The sequence below is a fragment of the Gossypium arboreum genome, chromosome 8, assembly GCF_025698485.1.
Source record: "Gossypium arboreum isolate Shixiya-1 chromosome 8, ASM2569848v2, whole genome shotgun sequence".
Classification (NCBI taxonomy): Eukaryota; Viridiplantae; Streptophyta; class Magnoliopsida; order Malvales; family Malvaceae; genus Gossypium; species Gossypium arboreum.
The window spans coordinates 140,290,221-140,317,880 of record NC_069077.1 but is presented as its reverse complement, the minus strand read 5'-3'; the positions used below and the strand labels follow the sequence as shown (position 1 = coordinate 140,317,880).

Below are 27,660 nucleotides of genomic sequence, written 5' to 3'. Positions count from 1 at the left end.
TGGTACTTTTTGATATTTGCCTATGGAAATGGAACGCTTGTAATTTGGATATTCCGAAAATGTACACTTGTATATATTTCATTTTTGTTATTGGTATTTTATTCCCCATAAATATAAATTGTTGAAATTGAACAATTTGATTTTATTTCAAACTAAACTTGAATTTAGAAAATGAAACTCAATACAACTTGAATCCAATGCTTTAAAACCGAATTGATAGTTAAACAGGTCAAACCATTAGTTCATCGATTAAGCCAGTTGAACCAACCCCCACAAGTTCAATTAAAAAAATTAAAATTCAAAATAATATATTAAAAGAATAACCAAATTTAACCCGGTCTGTACTAAATCTCGATCCAACTAATTCAGTTACATTTCTTTAAACCAATAATCGATCAATTCCCGATCCAACTAGGCCGATTCGGTCTAGCATCATTGTTTGAATCACAAATAATGAGCCAGAAGTTTTTAATCAAGCTTGAGTTTGAGCTTGTTATTATTCGAGATCAACTCAGCTTGATTATAGCCCTAGATAAGAGATAATTTATAGGTTGCTTGAACCACACGTAGCATTTTTTTTCAGAAATTTTGTTATAAATAGAAAATCGTTTATAAAAAAACCAAAATTACATAAATCCTCTTCTTATCTACAATTCCAGCCAAGAATAGAGAGTTGAAATTCATACCTGTTTTGCAGGGAACTCTGGATTTGATTCAACTTACAAAACTGTTGCCCATTGAGCACTTCAAAATTGTGAATTACCGAGGAAAGTCACCATGCATCTTGTTCGTTGAAACATTGTATCGATTTTCTGCCATACGTCAGATTGGATTTCAAGGAGCTTCTTTGCCTTGCCTTGTAACTTCGGATGGCGTCGTATTGTTTCACCGTGGATCTGAAAGAATATGATATGACATCAAAGAAAAACCAAGACAAGCCACATTAGAAAACAGGGCAGAAGATTAATGAAGATGCATAACCAATTGTGACCCAAAATACCATTAAATATATTAATCAAGGAAAACTAGGTCAAACACTTGAGATTATGATGCTGGCTCTCTCAGTTTATGGATTGCTTTGGGCTTGGTTCATTTCAGGTTTGGAGGTTTTGGATTACTATATATAATGAAACTGGGTTCGGTCAGGTTCCAGTTTTAGGTAATTGGTTGGTTTTTCACGTTTGGGTCATGACCGGGCACGTATACATACTCAAAGTGTCTATTGGCCAAAAAATTCCTAACCATATAAAATAGAATTCCTTCAAATAAGGTAAGAAACAATACCTTCAGGAATAACCTGATAACAGCTTGTATGAACTCAAAATTGTTCTTGTACGAGATCTCACAAACAAAATAATCCAATAACAGTTCAATTGAAATCATCTCAGGTTTCCCATCAAGATCTTCCAAATTCTCGTCGTCTATGATCTGAAGCATCCGAAGCTCCATGTCCAAAGCCGAAGCAGATAAACCTTTAATATAATCAGTAAACGCTGAAACTGCAACATGTTAAAAGCACACAAATATTAGCTGCAAAGACCTTTTTGACGAATATTTGATAAAATCTCAAGATGGAACTTACAGTTTTTTATCTCCGCGGAGGACTGAAGAAGCTGCAAAAAAGGAGACGGTGCCAAGTCAAGTTTCCTATCATTCATTACCAAGTCATTGCCTTTTACATCACCATTAGCTTCACTAGGTGTAAATAATATTTCTCCAGAAAGAGATGGAACTGAAGGCAAGAAGAAAGGAGCCTTCTCGGGTTTCTTCGGAGGCTCAATTGGTTTGTTGCGAACCTGCAATTATAAATAATACAATACCAGAGTCAATCCTCACAGAAACCCTCTACCTAAATGGAGTGCGAAAAAGAAAAAGAATTAACATATTTACTTCCAATACTTAACTCTCAAAAAAAAAAAAAAAGCAAGAAGATAAAGAGAGACCTTTATAATGTCTAAATTGATCAAGCTTTGCCATTGGCTTTTTGGCAATAGTGAGAGAGTAACTAGTTCCGGTATTTGCTTAATGAAGGTTGGAGAAACAGAAGCATCTTTTGAAACTGAGTTGTCCGTAACAGGTTCATCAGAATCCTCAGTTTGGGATCCATTCATAGATGAGATGGATGGCAACCTGACATTTACAACTTCCTTTCCGCTTGCAAAAGAATCCACATTTGAAGCTCCAGAGAAGATCGACCGGTTAACCCTGATTTAACAATTCCAGCCGCTTATTTTTATTATTATTAAGAATTAAACTATAGTTACACGTACCACCTGCATATTATACACTGAATGTCTAAAATATATAACATTTATTGTTGCCACGTTCCAGTTTCAAAAATGATCATTCATGTTGTTTACAAAGAAGAAATTTCATCATATCAATAAGATTCTTTTTAAGTTTTTCAGCTATTTAGAGTGAATATAAGATCCTAAATAAGATAATTGAACCTAATAGCCAACTTCTTTGACCCATAAAGATAAAGGTGATACAAAACTGGAAACTTACCACAGATAAACCCCGTTCTGATCAACATGCGTAGTTGCTAAAACATCCATATTTGGTGACAAGGACAATGCTGTGATAGATACATCAACATGTATAGCATCAATTTGTCTCGCTAAGACAACGTCCCAAATTCTCAGACTCCCATCCATGCTGGATGATAGCAGCCATTTGCCATCCTCACTGAAACATATATCAGTAATACGGTCTGTATGGCCTTCAAATTTACGAACCATTCTTAATGCCACAACATCATACAAACATATAACCAAATCATCTGTTACTGTGGCCAAAAGACCTGCAAAATACAGTCAAAATAAAAGCAGTTGCTAAATATATGTTTGAAGACGAGAAAAGACCAAGGAAGAAAAGCAGAAACAGAGATATCGTAGAGATGCAGGAGTACATGCCCAATGACAGACCGACACACACACACGGAAAAACCAAAGGTTAAAGGCTGAAAATAACAAATACCAAAAGAAGCACTCACCATTGAGCCGATTGTAAACAACCTTAACCACAGTACATCCAACTTCCCAGCTAGATTTTACGTAACATCCCTTGAAATCCCATACCTGCACCAAAAAAAAAACAAAATTATTAAATTACACCCGGCAAAAACTCAAACAAAATTTTCTCTTTGTACTGCATGCTTAACGTAAGTTTTATTAATTAAATTTCCATCAGCTCTTCTCATTACCAGTAGGAAAATATTTCAAAGTAAAACATAAACCAAGGTGGATCAATTTCTACAATTGCTTTCTTGTCTACAGAAAAACAAAAAGGTGGTAAAAATGCTTTCCCCGCAACAGAATCTAAAACCTATGTAAGGCTATAAATGCCCCTACCTTGTATGTAATTTCCTTTTCACAAAATCTTTATGGTTGGGCTATTAAAAAAGAAACAACAACAACCACCACCAATTTCAACTGACTTGCAAAAGTCAGATTCAATCCAAAATATCCAATGTATTCAAGGACTACACCTACCTGATAAGGGGAACCGCAATATTTAACACATTTCCAAGCAAAGCACACTCAACAAGTTAAAAACATTTTGTGGACAAATGGCACAAAAAGGCAATTACCATCTGTCTTCATCTTTTAGTTATTTTAATGTAACTGAGAGAAAATGCTGCTCAGTTTAAAACAACTACACCCAACAGAGGAATATCCAAAGCTATAATCACGTGTTACTCTTAGAAGTGCATGTTAAGAATAGGAAAATAGAACAAAAATCAGGGAAAGAATATACCTTAATGTCTCCATGATACCCTGCACTTATCATCAAGGTATTTGTAGAATCACATGCAACTCCAACGACCTCTCCATCATGAGCACTTCCTTTTGGCGTGTCCACATAACTACCTCGACTTATTCCAGATTGGAGATTGAATCTCTCAATCCAACCCCCTGCAGTCCCTAGAACCGCAAAATTACCACAAGCGCTGATGGCACAGGCCTGCAACCAGATAGAAAAAACCATCAGTCACAATTCATATAGTTCAAGAAATACTAGTTTCTAGCAGGGTTTCTCATCTTTGAATAGTTTAATATCAGTAGTATTTGCTGCGTAATGTTTTAAATGAAGATGAATACATCAGCCATCTTGGCTATATTCTATAAATAGAGAAATTCAGAAAAAGCACTGAATGTATTCACTACATTTTGGTAAAGGAAAAGAGATGTTAATACATAAAACTCGTGGAACTAAATACTAAATAGTAGGAATTTGGTAGAGCATAACCTTCACAGGAGTTGGATTTTCAGGACATGGTCTCAGGATATGCTCACCAATCACAAAATTTTGAAGTCGCCACACATATGCCTGTTCAGTATCCATATGGCATGTAACCACATTGCACCAATCTCGTTCCCTGATTTCAGCTTTTTTATGGAAAGAGAGAGCCAAACTTAGATCACTTTGACATAACAAAAGAACATACCACCATGCAAAATCAGACGGTTTGCAAATTTTCATTTAAGTTTAAACGATAAAAGAGCATATAGCAGAAAATCATACCACAATCAAATGCGATAACAGGCTTTAATTTCAGTTCCTCCTCCTGAAATTGAAAATAAGAAACTAAGTTGAACGCAAAAATTCACTCAAAAAATTACAACAGCCAACTAATACGTGCAGACATAGCCAGAAAAGTACCAACATTTCACCCCAGCCATACCTTCATTCTTAGTTTCTTGGCTCGCTTAGATATGTGACCTTGAGACAGCTCTCTGCTTTGCTGATCCTGATCATAACAAAATTGACAATTTTTACCAACAAATTATAAAATTATATTAATTGTGAAGTAGCATGTAAATATAGAAATTCATGGATGGAGGGTGAGAATAAGAGCAAACAATAAGTACAGTTTAGCCAAGAACCAAAGCTCCTTTCAAATTGCAGATTAGATAAATATAGGATTTTAGCAGGTCTTATAATCAGACAAAAAGCAAAGTTTATATGATATTCACACCCAGATTTAGTTCAGACAATTTAATCAATTGAAGATCAGATTTGCATCAAAGAACCAACATGCAAAAGTAAAGATATGGAATCTAGGATAGTATTAAATCCTACACACAAAATAATACATGGATACTGACCTCTTACAAAAATAATTGTCAATTCAAGTACCAATAACAAAAACTCCCATTATAAAATTTAAAAAAAAAATGAACAAAAAGAATAAATAAACAAAGATTAAGAAAGGAAATCTTTCATGGAAAAGCAGATCAATTAATTTCAAACACAAATGATCAGTATAAGAGATAGAATAAAAAGCCTGCAGATTGCATTGATAATGATAAATCTAAAATCATAGACTTATCAATGCATGAACATGGTAATATTTCCTTCTATATTTTGCCTGTAAACGTAGTGTAATTGTAGAACCATCAAAAGAAGATTTGAAGAATTGAACATTGTACTAAACACTCGTGGTACATTATGAACAGATTGAGGCATATGTGTTATCTACTTAAATAGATCATTGCCACCAAAAAACACTCAAGAACTGCATGCAAACCTTTTGATTAAAAAGGCCACTGGGATGCATAAAAGTTTGTGCAATGGTCAATCAGGAACTTCATGCATGTCAAAAAAAAAAAAAACTCCTTCCGACTATAGATGCAAACCTGGATTACAGAGAAAAGGCGAAAAGCGCGATCTTGGCCAGCAGACAGGATATGCCTTCCATTGGCATAGAACCTGCCAAAGTGGGTAAAATTGGAATTAGGTATTTCATGAGCAAAATGATCTCCCAAAGAAAGTTTTGAACTAATTGAAGCACAGGTTCAATAGAAATCCAGTACAACAAATATTAAATTTTCAGAATTCATATGCCCAAGTACTGCAAGACGAAGATTAGCACGCTTCTTGAATTGTATTGACCATATTCACAATATGGTTCTAATACGATTTTAATTGTTAAACATATTAGGGGTGAAATGAATATGTAGAATGTTGCATATGGATACAATATATGGAGTACTATTACCTGATGCAAAGTGGAGGAGCACTGTGTCCACTTCGAAACCGCAGGAGACGAGGATCTCCATCACTTGTGTCAAAGATCCACATCTGCAGTAGAAGATAAATTCAAAGTGCATTTCCTGATAATATAGATGAGCATGCAAGGCATAGACCATAATGCAAAGAAACACCAATAATTTACCACTGATCTGAAAGAATATCAGGAATGCAGCAAACATGCATACAACCCATTTTTGCTAGCAAAGTTCTGTATCAAAACAAAAACTAGGCAAAGATGGTAAAAAGGAAACTTGTCATAGTGGTAACAATCTACATGTATCTAAAAAATCCAGCCTCTTGTTTAGGAAGGAGAAGAATCAGACTTGGCAAAATGCATAGGATATATTAGTTTCAAATTTTAAAAAACCACAACATAGTTCATGCCACAATCTAAAGCATCAAATATGATACAAAACAACTAAATGCATATGCTGCATCCAGATTGTGTTCCACCTTACTTTAACCACTTAAAACCTTAGACGTATCAAATTCATCAGATGGTGGGTAAAAGGAAAAATATTGATACTAAATCAGTCATACCTTAATTGAGTTATCAGCTGATGAGCTCATTAGCACAGGCTCATTAGCAAAAAAGTGAAGCGAAATAATTGAACTCTCATGAGCCTCTCGTATGACTGATTGGAGCCTTTTCTTCTCAAGATTCCATATGCTTATGACCCCAGAAGAACCTCCAGATGCTAGAAGGGGCTGTCCATCTGCAGAATATAGAACACAGATCAGCATAAACATGCTAGGTGGTGGCTTGAGTGAACAGATATTTTTCTAATAGAAAATATTAGGAAAAAGCCCTATCCTAAACATCTACACTGTTTAGTATTAAATTTATCGAGTCTAATTGACTTGAGATTGAGTAGCTGGATTATATTTTGTGCCAAAAACAAGAAAATAAAGCTTGGCCAAGATCTAGTCTGGCATGTGCTGGCTTGTCTCAATTACCCCTACTGCAGCCTAAGCAAATTCTGATATGTCTACAAGCTCAAGATCAAGCAAAAAGCTCTTATTGGGAATACCTGTGCTGAAAGATAAGGCAGTGACAGTGCCTCGTGCAGAATGTTTAAATGTTACAACTTCTTTATCATAACGAATATTATGAACATGAATTGTTCCATCAGCACAACCAACAGCAGTGACATCTAGTGCAGGGGATGAAACACAACTGCAGATACTCGAATTCCATCCCTTGAATTCATAAAGTTTTTTCTTTGCGCTAATGTTCCAAAGCTGCAAAGAACCCTCCTGACTCCCAATAAGAACCTGTTCAAGTCTTTTTAGTTATACACGTTCATTTTATCATAACATATAAATTCATCAATTACCATATTAGCAACAAATCAGGGACTGTTACCTTGTTTAAGTAAGTATCTGGATGCATTATACAAGTAGGAGTGAAGTTGGCATCTAGCTTAATATGTTCAATTGGAGCAGGATTGTCTTCAATTCCTTTAAACGACCATATGAAAACATTACCATCAGCATCTACACTTAGAATGTGGTCCCCGAATAAAAGCAAAAAGTTGACTTTAGCACTGTGTCTGCTCCAATTTGCTACCTACAAATGTATTAATTTTATCACCAAATCCAAAAGAACAAAATCTTAAGGATAAAAAAAAAAAGTTCTACATAAGATACGGTGCTCAAGCCAGGAGACACATTCACATTAGCTTAACCATTTGAGAACTAAACTTGAAATAAATAAAAGACCAAAGATAAACCTGGTGAGCTCGTTTAAATACGGCAATATCAGTCCCATAGGCAGCAAACGTGAAATCACGGTACGAAGCAAGAGCTCGAATATTCTTCGGTAGTTGAGGACCTACATGAACAGAATTAGGGCCAAGAAAAAAACTTTAACCGAAAGCTAAATTCAAACACACACACTCACCAATAAGCATCAACTTGAGGTTTGAGCACTGCAAAAGGAAGCTAAAAGTGAGAAGATGAATAATTTCAACATCAGAAATTAGAGGGAGAGAAGAAAGATTAGCACTGACGTTGTAAATCTGAAAAGATTTGCCGACGGTAACCGTGACGAAAGTTTCGGTGCCCAATCGCTGAACGGAGAAAGGAACTCCGCTAGTTATGTAACCTATTGCTCTGTATGGCTCAAATATCCCCATTTTTTTTTTCTCTTCTCTTTTCTTTCCCTTGACCTGAACGGGAAATACTGGTTTGGTTTTGGTTTAAAAGTGAGATTGGCGGAGAGGGTTTAGGGTTTTGGTCTTTTGGACGGGGAACTTAAATGATATTTAAGGGCAATACACGTAATTTTCGTTGATTGTTTGGGTAGTAGTTTTGTCGTTTCATGTGTATTATTCCATTTCATTGTAAATTCTGATTTATTAACGTTGAATAATTGTAAGAGTACGCACAAAAAAGAAGGGAAAAAAGAACTCGTAAGAAAATGGATTTCTTTTCTTTGTTCAGCTTTAAAATATTTATTTTAAGACATTTCCTAAAATATCCATAATCCTCGAAATCCTAACTTGCAAGTATCATCTTCAAGAGTTGCTTTATTCGTCTAAACTCGAATATTGATTGGAAATTTAACAAATTTTGGATAAAAATATTAGTGCTGAGCTTGGGTTTTAATATTGAAAGCTTAAATTCAATTTTACCTCTTTTTAATTTTATGATAATTGTTTTTATTTTATTATATATATTATTAAATGGGTAAATTACACCCAAGGTCATTAAACTGTTAATAAGTTTATATTTTAGTCACTTAATTTTAAAAAAAATTACAAAATAATCACTGAATTACTCAAAAGTTTTCATTTAAGTCATTCTGTTGTTAAAATTGATGTTATATGACCTTCTTTGTCCGCGCCAATCGAAAGCCTTTTTTCCCTTTTCTCTTCTACAATTTAGTTTTTTTATGAAGTAGCTTTAAATGTTACGCATTGACAAATCAAAATCCAAACAATTTTTTTATTCGATCTTTGACACTAACCGTCAGATAAACTTGGATTTAAGATATGTTCTTTTATTTATCGATAGGTATTGATCCACTGTACTGATCGTCAAATTGTCGCTTGAAATTCGCTTGTTAAATTTAAAAAAAAAACTTAACAACCTAGTGATGACTTAAATAAAAAGTTTCAAATAGTTTAGTAACTTAAATGAAAAAATTTGAACAGTTTAATGACCATTTTGTAACTTTTTTAAGTTAAATAAACAAAACGTAAACTTGCCAATAATTTAGTGAAATGGGATGTAGTTAACTCTACGTAATTATATATCATATGAAAATTAATATTCTATTGTTATAGAATATCTCACAACCCGAAATTCGACCATTAACTGGCGCCCTCACGATCTCGCGAGGTGGACATCAATATGTGTGACGACATGGAGCACCTTGTAACCTTGGAAGGTAAAATGTCAGCCCCTTGTAAGGGAAAACTGTGAACACACTTTGCGACCTTGCTAGACGGAACGCGCGAGCACATATGATGACACTTGGGTGCGAATCCTATTTGAAAGGCATATCTAGGATATGTGTCGAACCTAAAGGGGATATGTATGTGTCATATTGAGTTATATGCACAGCACTTAGCTACCTCCCTATCATGTCACATTAAGGGAACCATGCCATATAAATAAGAACCGTTCCCAAGTGAAGGAGGTAGAAAGAAACCGCAACAACTATATTATATTATGAATATTAAAAAATATTTTACATAATTTATAAATAAATAATTAAAATAATAATTATGTTGATGGAGTTTTAGTTTGGTTGGCACCAATATTACCAGTGTGAGAATATATGAGTTTGAGCATATTAAAACACATTTATTTTCTACAGAAGTCAACTATAGACATAAGAAAAATTGCACTTTGAAATTGACAACTTATAATTCAATTTTTATCTCTAATTTTTTAGCTTTACCCTTATATGTTTTTTTAAAGAATTATACCCTTACATAATTAATATTTATAATTTTATCATTTTATATTAAATTAATGTACAATTTGAAATTTGAGTTTGGCTTTAACCTATAATTGAGTACTCAAGCCAAACACTATCACGTGATTTAATAAATGTTTGACATATGTTATTTAATAAAAAAGCATAAGTAATTAATTGAGACAAAAAATGACTCAGGTATCAAATTGAACAATTAAGTCAAGTCCAGGTACTTGAGACAAAAAAAACTTAAGTATTAAATTGAAAAGGCTCAAGTATCAAAGTGAACATTGAAGCCAAACTCAGATATCAAATTGGAATAAAATATTCAAGTGCCAAATTAAATATTAAAGTCAAACTTAGATACCAAATAATAAATTAATAAGGGCGAAGACAGAAAATTTTTTTAGAGGGCCAAAATTAAATTATATATTTTTATGATAGTAAAATGTATTTTCACTATTTTAATATCTATATCTTTATAATTTATAAAGAATTAAATCAGAATTTATCAATTTTAAGGTTTTTAAAATATAATTTTATTCTTACTAATTTAAATTTTATAAAATTTAAAGGAGCTAAATCAAATACTTTCCATTTTAGGGCGACGCACCTACCAACACCCCATGGTAAGTGTATAATATATGGTTTTTTTCCGTTTAGAGTAAAACGTAAATTAAAAATTTTAAATTAAAAATTTTAAATTAAAAAAGAAGAGAAAAACCGTTAATTGGCGCGGGAAAATAGGAAGCTAGAAATAGAAAGGACTCAACTGAGAGTGATTGGATCTAGAATTTTGAATGAGCTCGAAATTTCAATTGAAAGATTACTGATTTTGTTGATCGAAATTTGAAACTAAATCGTAGAGCAATTGTTTTACTGTTTTATAAGCAGATCAGATCGGTAGAGAAATGCTTCGGTTAAGGGCGTTTCGAGGGACCAATGACAAGATTGTCAAGATAGCAGTGCATCCAACGCATCCTTGGTTAGTAACCGCCGATGCCTCCGATTATGTCTCCGTTTGGAACTGGGAACATCGTCAGATTATTTACGAGTTCAAGGCCGGTGGTGTTGACCGTAGACGTCTTGTTGGTGCTAAATTGGAGAAGCTTGCTGAGGGCGATGGTTTGTAATCTATTTCTCTTTTGATATTTAATCTTCTTTTTTATTATTATTTGATTTGACAATTTTTTTTTCACTTAACAGCTTCCAAAGGGAAACATGCAGAGGCCATTCGTGGAGGGAGGTAATTAATTAGTAGCAGTGCCTTTTTTTTAGCCTTTCTTTTTCCATTCTTTAAATCGAAAATTTGAAAGCGAAATCTGAGGTTTCGACCTTTTTTGTTTCGTTGAATCATTAAAAGTGTTAAGCAGGTGAGCTTTTTTGATGATGACGTGAGGTATTGGCAATATTGGCGTAACCATTCTGCGGCAGCGGAGGCGCCTTCTGATACCAATAATTTCGATTCTGCCTTTCGGCCTTCATCAATAAGAGGACAACATTATCTCGTCGTCTGCTGTGAAAACAAAGCCATCTTTTTGGACCTGGTTACCATGCGTGGCCGTGATGTACCCAAGTTTGAGCTGGACAACAAATCGCTTCTATGGTGAGTTATCTTTACTTAACTCAGTTTGAAAATAGCAGTTCCATTGTCATATTTGAAGTGCTCCATACATTTATTAGTGTTGATAAATAGCTAAGCACAGCTTCATTTATGTCACATCATTTGCTGAGCCCAAAATCTAGAATTGAAGCTTCTTATTTCTTGTTGTCTGTTGGCTTTTTAACCGCGAATGCTTTCATCCATTCATATCCTTGAATGACCTGTATTAGGCGGTGTTATCCTTTATCTATTAAGTATTAGGTTTCCTTTGGTTTTATATCAAAGTTAGGCCTCTCCACCTATTACCAATTGATTTTCAGTTGAATGCTTTACATGGTGTCAGAGCTTAGGTTTTGTTGTGTTGTTCTTCGTTTGTAACCCATGCGAGGAGGTTGATGACCCCTGCTGCGATTGTCCATGTATAGCCCTGTGAACTTTACATGAGGGGAGCTCTAAGTGAAATTATCTCACATTTGTTAACTAATAGGTTTCTTGTGGTCTAGAGGGTTTTTAAAAGTTTAAATAATTATAAAAATTGGACCGAGGGTCAAGAGTGCTCTCTTAGGTTTCTCGAAGAAATAGTGAATACTGTGGTTGGGATGAAGACAAGTGGTGACTCTGGAAAGATTGATGATCGAAACGAGATTAATCTCCTTGAAGAAGAATTAATTCAATTAACAGTGAAAAGTTCTTTAGTTACTCCAAGTAAAAATCCGACGCTGCTTTGTACTGTTTGGACGAGAAAATCACACAACCCAGATAGTCTGCGTGCGCAATTACAGAGTATCTGGAAAACAAAAAAAAAGTTTGAGATTCTCATAGCGGGGCAGAATTTATTTACAATTTCTTTTGAAGATGAAGAAGACTTAGAACAGATTATGGAGGGACGGCCATGGTTTTTCTGAAAACAATTAATCATCTTCGATAGATTGTCTCAACCCGTGGAACGTAGCAAGATTCAACTATTTTTTTCCCCTTTCTGGTTAAAAGTTGGTCCATGTCCGCCGGAATGTGACAAGAAAGATTTGATGCATGCTATTGGGTCTACTTTTGGGGGAGTAATCCGGGCTGAGATAAAGGGAGAATTCTGTCGCATTCGTGTGAACTTGAATATCCAAAAACAGTTGAGAAGAGGTATCTTTGCTTCTTTGTGTGGAAAAAGGAAAACCTGGTTACCTTTCAAATACGAAAATCTCTCAACTTTTTGCTTTGGTTGTGGAAGGATTGGACATGGGGTCAAAGAATGTTTGGAAACTCAAAAGGGAGAATGTTATACAGCAGAAGGGGACTATCCTTTCTCGTTAGCCCTTAAAGCAGAATCGTCCATAATCGGGAAAAAAAGTCTAATTTTTGGCTCCATAGCGAAAAAGTCAATGCATCAGTGTTTTTACACGGGGGAGGAAGTGGCGAACACGGAGACGAAGTTATCACTGGTAGCGTCAGACTTGAATCGTCGACCGGAGAAAGTAGATGTCGTGCAACAGGATTCTACGAATTGGGAAGCGGAGAAATTGCAGGAATATTTTAGAGATATAGTTGAGAGGAATTTGCTACAGATATCGTCTAAAAAAGGGGAAATAGTTTTAAGGGATAATGATGAGGAAATCTCGCCTAAAAATTTGGCTATAAAAAGGGAGGCACAAACAGACAAAACTTGTTGCAACCTAGAAGCTAGTCAAATAGAAAATTTAGTACAAATGGGGCCCACAGAAGTGTTGGAGAGTAGGAATACAAGCAGGTTTAGTAATGAGGATGAGCCTAAAATTAGCCACTTATCAGTGGGAGCAAACAGGCTAATTGAAGCTTCTCAATTGGGCTACATGAAGATGAGCTTGAGGCGTTTATCCAGCAGGGAGGAAGGAGATTCCATCATGGGGGATTATATAAGCGGAAAACGGAAATTTGACCCAGAGATGGTGAGAGTCTCAGACTTGAATGTCGAAGCTTCGTCTAAGAAAGCAAAATTAGATGATGGGAATTCGGGAGGAACATGAGTAGTAGATGAGTCTCTGATTATTAGGGAAGGTAGTACTGCAATTTCACAAATTATATCGGCGGCTGGCAAATGGCCAACTGACCGGGAACAATGAAAATCTTATGCTGGAACATCCGAGGATTGGGGAATTATCGGGCGACTAGAAGGCTTCATCACATGTTGAAGCTTTATAAACCCCAAATGGTCTTCCTGATGGAGACAAAGTTAGACAGCATTAGAATGGAACGGTTACGGAAGCGGTGGGGATTTCAAAATGGAATGGATATTTCAGCAAATGGGTCACGTGGTGGTTTAAGCCTTGCATGGAATGGTAACAATTTAGTTAAAGTTTATAGCTACTCACAAAATCACTTTGATTTGGAGATTAATGAGGAAAATAGTTTGCACAAATGGTATTTCACTAGGTTTTATGGTAACCCAAATCAATCAAATAAACAGGAGTCATGGAATCTACTACGCAGATTGAAGAAGAACAGCCATCTACCACGTTGCGTATGTGGTGATTTCAACGAAATTATGTATGCACATGAGAAAATGAGAGGACGAACAAAAGATGAGAAACAAACGGAGGCATTTCGGTCAACTCTGGAAGTTTGTGGTCTGGCTGATATGGGTTTCAAAGGAAAAAAGTTTACTTGAGAGGGGTAATTTTGCGGATACAAATATAAGAGAGCGTTTGGACAAGGGGGTCGCGACTCAAGAGTGGCTGAATTTGTTTCCTGAGTATGAAGTTCAACATTTGCCACATTCTTTCTCTGATCACTGCCTAGTTCCCATTATGACTATGCCGAACGTACAAAGCATTGGAGGTAGTTGTTTTAGATTTGAATCTTGGTGGGTCACTGAGCCATCGTGTGAAGAAATCATAAAGGACGCGTGGCAGAGGCAATCTGGTAACGTTTTGGAAAAATTTGAAAATATTCATTTGAGCTTACAAAAATGGGCTAAGACTATTAAAGGGGATCGTGAAAGAAAATCAAAGATTCTAAGGGAAAGACTGGTTAAACTTGACAATAAGAATAGAGATGATATCATTGCCGAGATCAGTGATGTGAAGCTTGAATTAAATTGGGAGATGGAGAAGGAGGAGATGTACTGGGAGCAGAGGGCGAGATCGAATTGGTTACGCCAAGGGGATAAGAATACTGCCTTTTTCTACAGTCTAACATCTCAAAGATGTAGAACAAATAGAATACGAGAGATGGAAGATAACGAAGATATCCTCTGTACTGAAGAAGAAGATATAGAATTCATAACCAAGAGCTATTTTATGAAGCTATTCGAATCTAAAGGTGTTGGTAATACAAGTCACTTATTCTCAGGTGTTCGTTGCACTATCACCGATAACATGAATCAATTGCTAACTGCCGTTTTTAAAGAGGAGGAAATTCTTGAAGCAATTAACAGTATAGGGCCGACAAAAGCTTCTGGACATGATGGTTTTCCGGTAATTTTTTTTCAAAAATTCTGGCATATTGTAGGGAGGGAGGTAAGTGATTTTTGTTTGGAAGTTCTTAATCATGGTATATCTTTTGATCTATTAAACCATACGAATATCGTACTACTACCCAAGAATCCTCATCCAAAAAACCCATCTGAATTTAGACCAATTAACCTTTGCTCGGTCTTTTATAAAATAATTTCAAAATCTATAACAAATAGGCTACAGAAAGTTTCGGATTATTGCATAGATCCGGCTCAGAGTGCTTTTGTACCGAGTAGATTAATTACTGATAATGTTCTTCTGGCATATGAAATTCTACAATCTATGAAGAACAAAAGGATGGGGAAAATGGGTTTTATGGCTGCGTATGATCGGGTGGAGTGGGGTTTCTTACAACAAATGATGGCAAAAATAGGGTTTGATGGGTCTTAGATTCAGCTCATTATGAGATGCATCAGTACGATTACGTACTCGGTCATTTTGAATGGGAAATCAGGGGAGATTTTTATGCCAGGGAGAGGATTTCGTCAAGGGGATCCTTTGAGTCCTTTTCTGTTTTTTATATGCAGTGAGGGACTATCTACATTATTAAGACTTACAAGCGCAAAAAGATTGTTGAGAGGAATAAAGGCGAGTCAAAGAGGCCCCCAAATTACTCATCTTTTTTTTGCAAATGACTGTGTTTTGTTTGGAGAAGCAACAGAAGAAGGTACCAGGATTTTTGAAAAAAATTTAAAAAAATAAGAAAAATGCTCGAGATAATGCGTTAATTATGGAAAGTCCATAGTCTATTTTAGCTCCAACACAATTGAAGTAATTTGTTCAGCTATCTCATGTAGATTGAGGGTGAAATGGATGAATAACGCAGAGAAATATCTGGGCTTGCCAAGTATGGTGGGTAGGAGCAAAAAGTTAGCTTTTCAACACCTAAAAGATTGTCTTAAAGCAAAAATTGATTGTTGGAGCTCTCGCTTATTATCACAGTAGGGCAAAGAGGTTTTCATCAAAGCTATGTTACAAGCTATTCCTGCTTATACAATAGGTTGTTTTTTATTACCGAAGTCTGTATACGATGATATGGAGAAAATAATAGCCAAATTCTGGTGGCAGAGGGGGTACGAGAAAAAAGGGGATTCATTGGTGTTCATGGACCAATTTATGCGAATTGAAGGAATTTGGTGGTCTTGGTTTTCGTGATTTTGCAAAGTTTAATTTGGCCCTTCTGGCTAAGCAAGGTTGGAGATTAGTTGAAAATCCCAATTCTCTTTTGGCACAAACGTTAAAGGCCAAATATTATCCGAATACTGACTTTCTAAACTCAGAGTTAGGACATTTACCTTCATATACTTGGAAAAGTATATGGGCTGCAAAAGGCCTTTTGCAGTCAGGACTCTGTTGGAGGGTGGGAACGGGCTGGAATATCAGTATCGAGGAGGATGTATGGGCTCCAGATGATGAACATCTGCTTATTAAAAAATAATAAGTAATCCCGATTTATTGAAAGTAGCGGACCTCATTGATTGCACAAATAGGTCTTGAAATACTGAATTGATTAAAGGTACCTTCTCCGAAGTAGATGCCCAGCGAATCCTCCAAATCCCGCCTGCTCGTTTGCCACAGGATGACTTTCTGGCTTGGAGAGGCGAACCGACAGGCGAATACATAGTAAGAAGTGGGTATAGGTTACTTTTACATGGCAATTCCATCAATAATAATGGATACAACCCAAGTGAAAACAGGAAATGCTACAAAAACTTGTGGAAAAGTGACCTCCCTTCAAAGTTAAAAATTACAGCATGGAGAGCCACTTTAAACTACCTTTCTACACTATCAAATCTACGAACTAAAAGGCTCATTACTGATGATGTTTGTCCGAGGTGTAAACAAGGAGTGGAGAACAGGAACCATGTATTTCGTGACTGCACTGTTTCAAAAGAAACATAGAATAGCTTAAACTTTGTCTGGCCTGTAAGCCTAGTAGATCTGGAATTTATAAAGTGGTTTACCTGTATTGTTTCAAATAGCAGTATGGATATCTGTCGTTCTTTTTTGTGTACCATCTGGGCTATCTGGTCGGCCAGAAATAAATGGATTCATGAAGGTAAAAAAATGTCCGGAGCAGAGACAGCACGATTCGTTTCAAAATACTTACATGATCTCAACAACGTTAAATGAGGTAAGCTTGCCTTTAGCCCGATAACTGCAGAATGGTGGCCACCAGACCAAGGTATCTGTAAAATCAATTTTGATGCAGCAGTAGATCTCAAAATGCAAAAATCGTGTTCGGGACTCATAGTCAGAAATTGGAAAGGGAAAACTTTAGTCACTAAAACTACAACCCATGAGAATATACTTACGGGGTTTGCAGCCGAGGCCGTTGCATGTTTACAGGCAGTTATTTTGGGAAACGATCTGGGATTACAGGGTGTTATCATCGAAGGGGATTCCTTGACGGTGATTAAAAAAGTCCAGAACAAGAACAAAGATAAGTCGGTACTAAACGCATACATCCAAGACATTCAGGAACTATGCAAGTTTTTCCATGAGATTCGATTCCATTATGTAAGAAGAGGAGCAAATGATAAAGCACATGACCTAGCATCGAAAGCTTTAAGAATGGTAGGAAGTACTTACCTTACTCACGATCCAGTGGTTGCGGGAGTCACTGAAGCAGAGGTAGTTCCGGGATGGGGGTGAAGCATACCAACAGTCTCTATGTTACAAGAGAAAATTTCTTGGGTTACCAGTCTTTTGTTCTTCTCCGAGAGCTGTAAATGAAAATGAAGATATATTAGGGAGATTTCTAGGAAATAACAGCTCATAGATGCTGGGTTGTCATTCATGTTTTATTTTATTTTGCATAGTTTGGCGGTCCATTCATTGGGCCGATTGTTTAAAGATTTTATTTGGTTTATTTTATATCAATACAACCCAGTTCCTTTAAACAAAAAAAGGTTTTTTGTGGTCTTATGTTAAAAGTTAGGCCTTCCATCTACTATCAATTAGTTTTAATCTGGATGCTAAACGACTTGCATAGCATGTTGATTTCATTGGTGTGCTCCGCAGTTTTACAAGGTGTTTGTTGCCTTCGACTATGCTGACTGCCCCTTATTTTCCCAAATTATGAACCATTTTAAGTAGCTTTTGCAGCATCTATAATCTTTTTTCTGCTTTATTTTCATTTTAGGAACTATCCCTGTGGTGATTTTAGTTTTCTTCTACCATCGTTTTTCTATCACCATAATAGTAAATTCACTGATATCTGGTTTTTTTACAACAGTATGGAGTTCCTTCCTTGGTTAGCTACGGGCGATAGTCCTCTTGTTGCTTTTGGTGGATCTGATGGTGTTATTAGAACCCTTTCAATGATGACATGGAAGGTTTGGCCTTTATTTTTCGTCATATCTAGCTAATATGTTGTTTATCCCTTTTTAGCTTAAAGTTCTAGTAGGTTTTATTATGGCATCATCATTATTTTGTTTTAAATTCAGTTTATTTTGGTAGCTTGCAGCAAGATGCATGGGGGGGCATAAAGGATCAATTTCTTGTATGATGACATTCCTGACTTCTTCTTGTGAGGTAGGTCATAGTTTTCAGAGCAAAATCAACGCAGCTATTATTTGTTTTGGAAATCCTTATTGTTAATGAATTACAAATTTGCCCAACTATGAACAATAAGTGTTAGTTAATTGTAACTTTATCATGATGTTAACACTTAGGTGGCCACAAGGTTATTGCAAATCTTATCCTTGATATCAAATCAAGATAGCCAAAAAAAAAAGAAAATAATAAGAATGCTGATTTATGAATGAATAAAAATATATGTAATTTGGGATGTTTTTGAAAGTTTCCAAGAGAGCTTTTGATAAAACTATTCTATTATTATTAACTAAAGAACTGAAATTAAATAGAAAACAATCCTAATCCTAATTCGAAAATAGTTCCCTTATTCTAATAAACTACTAAAACATAAGGAAAATAGTTTTCCTTATTTTAATAAACTACTAAAACATAAATAAAAATATTCTTAGAATATGAATAAAATTTATCTACCTAAATAAATTTAAAATGTATACATATTTCAAGACCCTCCCTCAAGTTGGTGCATATATATCAATACACTTTGTTTTTTGCTTCGCCAAGTCACAAGGTTTCCCCAAACAATGTACAGTATCCTGATGTAGATTTTCTCTCTCTTTTTTAGCCTGCCCAATCTGCATCTGTATAAGCTTCAATTCTTTTTTTTTCAGATTTCTTGAAGAATAGGCCCTTTCCAGGTGAACTCTTCAAGTATCTTAGAATTCGAAACACTGCTTCTTCATGTTCCTCCATTGGAGAGTGCATAAATTGACTAACTAAGCTCATTGCAAAAGCTATGTCTGTCCTTGTATGTGATAAGTAAATTAACTTACCAACTAATCTTTAGTACAACCCTTATCAACTAATCGACCTTTTTTATTTTCGAATTTTACATATGAATCAATTGGTGTGTCAGCTGGGCAGCAACCACTCATCCAAGCCTCTTTTAAAATATCAATCACATATTTTCTCTGAGAGACTACAAGACCCTTCTTTGATCGAGTAACTTCCATGCCAAGAAAGTATTTCAAAGGACCCAGGTCTTTGATCTCAAACTCCAATGCTAGATGCTCTTTGAGACGCCTTATTTCATCTACACCATCTCTTGTAAGAATGATATCATCGACATAAACTATAATAACAGCTATTCTACCTTTTTGTGAATGTCGATAGAATATTGTGTGATCAGCTTGCCCTTGTGAGTAACCTTGTTTTTTTAATAACTTGAGTGAACCGTTCAAACCAAGCTCGAGGAGACTGTTTCAGACCATACAAAGATTTCTTGAGTTTACATACTCGAGTTCCAAATTTTTCTTCAAAACCTGGAGGATGATCCATGTAAACTTCTTCTTCAAGTTTCCCATTGAGGAAAGCATTCTTCACATCTAGCTGCTGTAAAGACCAATCAAGATTAACAACAATTGATAAAAGAACTCTAGCGGAATTTAATTTGGCTACTGGAGCAAATGTTTCAAGATAATCTATCCCGTATGTTTGAGTTCACCCTTTAGCCACCAACCGAGCTTTACATCTATTTAAAGATCCATTTGATTTGAATTTGGTTGTGAACACCCATTTACAGCCCACTGTTTTTTTTCCTACAGGTAATTCCATTGTTTCCCATGTACCTGTTTTTTCAAGAGTGCGCATCTCTTCTAAAATAGCCTCCTTCCACTCAGAAACCTATAAAGCATCTTTCACATTTTTGGGTATTTTTATAGTATCGAGACACGAAACAAAGATTGAGAATGTCGAAGACAAGGTTTTATAGGATACAAAGTTAGACATGGGATATTTGACAATATTTTTCTAACACATTTTCTTTTGCCAATTGGGATATCTAAATCAGAAAATTCATTGGTTGGATTATGAGCTTTACATGGACTTTTGACAGGATCTTGCGGGTCAGATTCTTGGTGATGAATTTGGTGGATTCCACCTTCTTGATTTCAATTTTTTCTTGAGTAAACAATTAACTCCTTTGTTTGTTCTTTATTCTCATGATCAGACTTTACACCTTCATACTCATTTTCATTAGCATTAACATTATTAATTTTTGTCTTAATCATAAATTCGCCTTCCCCATTATTAGAATACCTATGTTGTATATTCCTAGTCTTTTCTTGATCAATTATAGAATCTTCCTTAGTATAATTCCCTCCCTAAAGATTAGAATCAAAATAAGATTGTGTCTCAACAAATGTGACATCCATAGTAACAATAATCTACCTATCAATTGGATCATAACATTTGTAACTCTTTTTATTAGAAGCATAGCCAACATAGACACATTTTTTTGCTTTAGGATCTAATTTACCTTGGTTGTGAAAATGAACAAAAACACTACACCCTAAAACTCGGAGGGATAAATCTGTAATCAATTTAAAGTTAGGAAAGTTATCTTTAAAGAGACAAAAAGGAGTTATATAGTTTAGAGTTTTACTGGGCATTCTATTAATAAGATATGTAGCTGTTAATAAGGCTTTGCCCCAAAGATAACGTGGTACCTGACTAGTGAACATCAAGGCTCTAGTTACTTCCAAAAGATGTTAGTTTTTTCTTTCTGCAATCCCATTTTGTTGTGGTGTATTTGTACAAGAACTTTGGTGGACTATTCCATGTTAGGTTAAGAAAACACCTAATTGGTCGCTAAAAAATTCCCCACCATTGTCAATCCGAAATACTTCTATTTTCACACCAAATTGTGTTTCCACCATAGCATAAAAAGACTGAAACACATTTTTAACTTCAGACTTATCTTTTAATAAAAACACCCAACAAATTTGAGTATGATTATCAATAAATGTGACAAACCAACGTTTTCTTGAAAAAGTTGAGACTCTTGAAGGTCCCTAAACATCACTACGAATTAACAAAAAAGGTTTGGAGGCTTTATATTTTTGAGGTGGAAAGAATGACCGATGATGTTTAGCCAATTCACAAAATTCACAATGATATGAAGGACTTTTATTTTTAAATAGATTAGGTAACAAATATCTTAAATAATAAAAATTAGGATGTCCAAGCCTATAATGCCAAATCATAACCTTATCAAAATCAGAAACAGAATTTAAACATAAAGTAGTTGTTGGTTGACTTAGATGGTCGTCTTCAAGAAAGTAAATTCCACCAAATTCTTTAGCATTGCCAAGCATCCTCCCCGAGACCATGTCCTGAAACTTACACATAGAGGAGTCAAATATAACATGACAATTTGAGGACTGGGATAATTTACTGAACGATATGAGATTACAAGCTAGATTTGGTACATGTAAAACATCATGTAAAACCAAGGAAGACGAAATTTTAATAGTGCCTTTCCCGTCTATTACTGAGAAGGACCCATTTGCTACTTTGATCTTTTTGTTTCCTGCGCAAGGTGTGTATGTTGAAAAAAGAAAATGACAACTAGTCATGTGATCACTAGCTCTAGAATCAACGATCTACATGTTTGTTTTACAAGGCTTGACACTGAAAAAAACAGAAAAATCAGTACCTGGTTGGGCAAAAGAGGAAGAAGGATTATTGGATGAGTTAGGAATAGAAGAATTCATCCGAAATTGTGGTGATTGAAAAAACTTGTGTAGATGCTCTAATTGTTCCTTAGTAAATGAAGACCCTTTCAGACAACTTTGGCCCTCATAATTTCCATTAGTTGTTTGGAAAGCTCTGCTATCCCCTGATTGTGAACCAAGACCATTGCCACTCTTTTTCCTTTCATTTGTCGGTTTCTCATGGAGCTTCCAACACATTTCTCGAGTGTGCCAATATCTTTTGCATTGATCTCACCTGTAACGCCCCCACGCCCGAAACTGTCTCTGGAGTCGAGCTTGAGGGGTTACCGAACATAATTTATCAAATTAAGAACTTCAAATCATTTGTTTCTACATTCACAGCTTTCTAACTACCCGCGTCACAGTTACAAGAAAAATCATATCTCGAGTTACGAAACTCGAAATCAAGATCCGTAAATTTTTCCTAAATCTAGACTCATATATCTATTTAGTAATATTTTTCTAGAATTTTTGGTTGGGCCAATTAGTAAAGTTTATTAGTTAAATTCTCCCCTGTTTCAGGGTTTGACTGCTCTGACATCTGTGTATTACGAATCAGATATCTCTCTATACAGAATTTCAATGGCTACGAGGTTTATTTTTCTTAAAACTAGACTCAATAAGAAATCTTTACATATAAAGAAAAACTTCTAATTATTTTTTTAATATTTATTATGAATTTTTAAAGTCAGAACAGGGGATCCAGAAATCACTCTGGCCCTATTTCACAAAAGTTTAAATATCTCATAAAATATAATTTATATGCCTGTTTTGTTCAATCCACATGAAAATAGACTCATTAAGCTTTAATTTCATAACTTACTCATTATTTAGTTCCATTTATACTATTTTTAGTGATTTTTCAATTTCATGTCATTGCTGCAGCAATATTCTGTTTTAAGGCAAGTTTCATTTTTCCATGAATTTTTATGAACTAGATAACCTATTAAACTTCCATAATATCAAACATGATCTAAATTAGCCATCACCATGACTTATCAATATCAAACATTTTCTCAACCAAACATGGCCATATCATAAAATTATTTACACAAAATAAGTATATTGCTATACATGCCATACTTAAGTTTTACAAGCCATTTACCCAGATGAAAGTCCTTTGGATAGCGTGATCGAACCTTCGACCCGTCCCGATTCCCGAGCTGGCTTGTTCAAAACTACAGTAAATAAAGAGGAGGGAGTAAGCATAAATGCTTAGTAAGTTCATATGTAAATAACAAGTAACATAACAATACAAATATACCAAACAACTTTAGCATGGTATCACCAAAACATGTCATATTTCTAAACATCATTCATCATCTTACCACCTTATCGTTGTTGTATCTATTTTCAACCCGAGGGTTAAGAACATACCCGTCCAAAGTGTCCATTTCACAACACTTACCAAAACGTCACTTGCATCTTAAGTGTTCTTCCATTTCACTAGAAATTTCACCCGTTGAACACATCAGAATACAACTCGGATACACGGATAATTTGCACATAAGTGCCTCATATGTAATCAAGAAATCATGTAACCCGCCCCTAAGTGAACTCAGACTCAACTCAACGAGCTCGGGCGTTCGCATCCATAAGTGAACTCGGACTCAACTCAACGAGTTCGGATGCCTAGTTACATCTCACGAACTCGGACTCAACTCAACGAGTTCGGACATTCGCATCCATAGGTGAACTCGGACTCAACTCAACGAGTTCGGATGCTCAACCATCCTAGTGACATGTCACTTGTATCCTAATCTATTCTTAAGGTTCAAACGAGTGTTTTCCTCGATCACACATCTTTGCCGTCTTCCACGGAATATCGAAATCGGTACTTCGGTGATAGTTCATACTCATCAAGTAATTCACATAATTACATATTATTCAACAATAATCACAAAGCATAATATTTCATGATAATAATCAGCATCATATCATATAAACAACATTAAATTGCTTAAAATGACAATTATGTTACTACATTTACACATGAACTGGTACCAAAATATAAAGATTTTGCAATTTAGTCCACAATCTTTTCTTTTCCTCGATCGCGACTTGAATCTCGTTTCTCTTGATCTATGATGCCAAATTAATCTTATTTAATACATACATTCATCAAAACAGCATTTAATACGAACTTTGGAAAAATTACACTTTTGCCCCTAAACTTTTGCATAATTACACTTTTGCCCCTAGGCTCGGGAATTAAACTTTATTCCTTATTCTTATGTTTTATAACATGCTGATCACTTTTCCCTTCTATGGCAACATCAATTTCTCTCTCTAACATATACTTGTGACTATTAGGTATTTTTGCTTGATTAAGCCTTTTTACTCGCTTTTCACTCAAAACCGAGTAGCACAAGTTGTCTAACATAATTTAAAACCTCATATTCTATCATAAAACATCAAAATACACAAATTTCACCTATGAGTATTTTTCCAAATATAAACCCTAGGTTGAATTATTGCTAACATAAGCTTAATCGAGCTACAGGATTCCAAAACGTAAAGAACATTAAAAGCGGGCTTGGAATCACTTACTATGGAGCTTGGAAGCTTGAAACAAACCCTAGCTATGGAGAACCCTTGAAATTTCGGCCTAATGAAGAAGATGGACAAAAATTGGCTTTTAATTTTGTTTTTAATTCATTTTAATAACTAAATGACCAAAGTACCCTTACTACTAAACTTTCCAAAAATTCCTTCCATGTCCTAATTTTGTCCATGAACTTTAAATTGGTCAAATTGCTATTTAAGACCTCCTCATTAATATTCCAAAACAATTTCATACTAAAAACTTCTAAAATGCAAGTTTTGCAACTTATTCGATTTAGTCCCTACTTTCAATTTAAGCACTTTAGGCATAGAATTTCATCACGAAATTTTCACACAATTATGCAATCATACCATAATCATCAAAAAAATTATAAAATAATTATTTCTATCTCGGATTTGTGGTCACAAAACCACTATTCCAATTAAGCCCTAATTCAAGATATTACAGCACCAAGGTTAACCATGATGTTAATAGAGATCTAACCTAGCTCAAATGCCATGAAAGTTTCCAAGAGAGCTTTTAATAAAACTGTTCTATTATTATTAACTAAAGAACTGAACTTAAATAGAGAAAATAGTCGTAATCCTAATTGGGAAAATAGTTTCCTTATTCTAATAAACTGCTAAAAGATAAAATAAAAATATTTCTAGAATATGAATAAAATTTATCACCTAAATAAGATTTATCTACCTAAATAAATTTAAAATATATACATATTTCAATAGTTTTTGGATTTGATAGATTCGAGTGCCGTACCAGTGTAACATGACATGACATGAAATTGGTATAAGAATGAGATTTAAATCTTTACATTAGGTGATATAGCATAGGATAAGGATTTACTTCTTTCTACAACATAACATTAACTAAACGTCTACATCCATTTCTAAAAACACTAAAAATGAAAATCCAACAATTTGACATTCAATGTTAACCAATTTCTTCACTCGTTGGTGCGGATCAGCATGTCGTAGGCTCAAAAATTGGGTCAGATTAGCTGTTTCAAGTCTGGTCAGGTTATGAAATATTTGCTGGGAATTACCTCTTTTATCAAATAGTACCTTACCAAGGCTGATAGGTTATGAATAAGACTTTCAAAGACCTTATAACAAGTTGAATGACATTATCAATCGAATAAACCTGTTGTTGGTAAAGATCTTAATGCTAATCAAGAGTTAGAATATCAATAAAAACTAGGTATAGTAATAATTTCCTACGTGATAAATAATAAAATAATACTTCATTCTTAGGTTAGACAAACTATATAAAAACAATAATTAATAGGCATATAAAGAAGAAGTCCATTTGCTTATTGACAACACGATCAAGATCAAGACAAAAGAGGTACAAGTTGTTGTTACATTTCTACTATTCGATTGGAACTTAGAAAATGAGTAGTAATTCTGGGGCTAATTCTATTCATTGAGTCAGGAAATAGTAAGCAATAATCTAAGAGCAACTTGACAGTCATGGATGGGAAGAGGAAAAAGAGGTAGACAGAGATAGACACATAAGGTGAAGATTGACTCATTTGGTGGTGGATCTAAAACATTGAAAATAATGGAATTCTTGGTAGAGAAAGAAATTAACCATGTTTTGAACGGATGAAATGGAGAAAGAGAAATAGGCAAGATCGGTAAAAGAAATGCTTTAATAGCATTTAGCAATGGTTTAATTTTTATCCACAGGTTAAAAAGAAGTTTCAAAACTTTTAAATTTGCATTGGTGTTATTCTCATTAGTGCCAGATTATTGCTTTGAGATCTTTAATTTTTTTTTTTTGAGGATTAGATAAATTGAGTCTCTATTGTGTTTCAAGCCAACATGTAATTTCATGTTTAAAGATATTATATAATAGTTACACATATCATATAAAATGAATTAAACACATTCTTGTCTACTTTCTATCTTCTCTAAAATTTGGTTATTAAATAATTTCAAATTAGCTTGTAACATTGATATTGGAGTTATAGTGTGGTTGAATATGATTTCTCACTATCATGCAATGTATTATGTATTTTTTTCATTATCAAGCAATAAATATATATTGTTTTGCCTTCGATCTTGTATATCTGAAGTTTGGTTGAATACAATTTTTTATTATCATGCAATATATATTTATCGTGTAATTTTAAAAAAAAAATCAATTGCAGGCACTTCTTATTTCAGGTGGTAGTGATGGTTTACTTATAATTTGGAATGCACTCGAAACACACCATGGTCATGGTGTGCGAGATCTTGTAGCCAAGCTAAGCATGAAGGTGCCTCCATCTTTAATTATTGACTCACCTACTTAAATGTTAATAATCAACACTAGAAATTAATCATTCATTAATTTAAAAAATCTGAAAGGAATAGCATTCTAATAGACATTAAGAGCCAACCTCAATTAAAGTTGCCAAACAAAGAATTATGTATGGTATGTATGTGTATGTGTTTGTGGTGTATATAAAATATGAAATTCTTTTTTTCGGCCGATATGCCTGATTTCCTTATGATCCTATCTTTTTTGTTAAATACTCAAAAATGGGAAGTAGAGTTTGATCCTTTAGGGTACATCAAATGAGAAGGAAAAAAAGGAAATTAAATAAATTTCTTGTATCATATTAATAAAATTTATGTTTATACTGATATCGTTGGGAAGATAGACGAATCCTGAACATGAATGGAACGAAGCTTGCGCCTCACCTGAGAGGGTTTGAAGCACTTTTATTGTCTAGCTCTAACGTGCAAGTACAGGCTCGCGTAGGCGTACCGATTAAGAATAAGGTGTTTTTTTTGGATTGTATAGGTTTCTGTTCTCTCCTTGTGAACTGCTGGAATGTTAATGCTCTATACTAATAAATGTTGCTTATAGGGTTACTTTTTCCTTCCTTAAAAAAATTCTTCAATCTATATATATTTTCTGTATTCACTTAAAACTTTTGGTACCTATTTTGTGTGCATGTTTTC

The 27,660-nt window shown here is 34.7% G+C and overlaps 2 protein-coding genes and 1 long non-coding RNA gene across 4 annotated transcripts in view; 1 reads left to right on the top strand and 2 right to left on the bottom strand.

Moving 5' to 3' along the window:
* Window positions 1–351: 351 nt before the first annotated feature.
* On the bottom strand, window positions 352–8,401 carry LOC108470223 (uncharacterized). The gene is made up of 18 exons (XM_017771497.2): window positions 8,052–8,401; window positions 7,943–7,970; window positions 7,773–7,873; window positions 7,406–7,609; window positions 7,071–7,314; window positions 6,580–6,755; window positions 6,005–6,087; window positions 5,643–5,715; window positions 4,688–4,753; window positions 4,528–4,570; window positions 4,252–4,391; window positions 3,760–3,966; window positions 2,996–3,080; window positions 2,509–2,803; window positions 1,944–2,205; window positions 1,583–1,796; window positions 1,285–1,499; window positions 352–896 (listed from the first exon to the last, which is right to left on the bottom strand). Exons 1-18 carry the CDS (start codon window positions 8,175–8,177, stop codon window positions 747–749), a joined length of 2,712 nt encoding a protein of 903 aa, XP_017626986.1. The 5' UTR covers window positions 8,178–8,401; the 3' UTR covers window positions 352–746.
* A 2,304-nt stretch (window positions 8,402–10,705) lies between these two features.
* Window positions 10,706–27,660, top strand: part of LOC108469725 (uncharacterized) — a 32,736-nt gene continuing 15,781 nt past the window's right edge. The window contains exons 1-6 of the mRNA XM_017770733.2: window positions 10,706–11,092; window positions 11,174–11,213; window positions 11,331–11,573; window positions 18,291–18,390; window positions 18,515–18,589; window positions 26,862–26,969. Of these exons, the coding sequence (XP_017626222.1) occupies window positions 10,879–11,092; window positions 11,174–11,213; window positions 11,331–11,573; window positions 18,291–18,390; window positions 18,515–18,589; window positions 26,862–26,969 (780 nt within the window). The 5' untranslated portion in view covers window positions 10,706–10,878. The remainder of the gene's footprint in view (window positions 11,093–11,173; window positions 11,214–11,330; window positions 11,574–18,290; window positions 18,391–18,514; window positions 18,590–26,861; window positions 26,970–27,660) is intronic.
* Window positions 12,222–17,858, bottom strand: LOC108469726 (uncharacterized). Of its 2 annotated transcripts, none has more exons than XR_008287117.1 (7): window positions 17,645–17,858; window positions 17,368–17,457; window positions 17,163–17,241; window positions 17,017–17,079; window positions 16,573–16,929; window positions 16,348–16,472; window positions 12,222–12,357 (listed from the first exon to the last, which is right to left on the bottom strand). It is a non-coding gene; the product is annotated as an uncharacterized LOC108469726 (long non-coding RNA). The 2 variants fall into 2 exon arrangements; XR_001869181.2 differs by having other exon boundaries at window positions 16,573–16,934; window positions 17,645–17,857.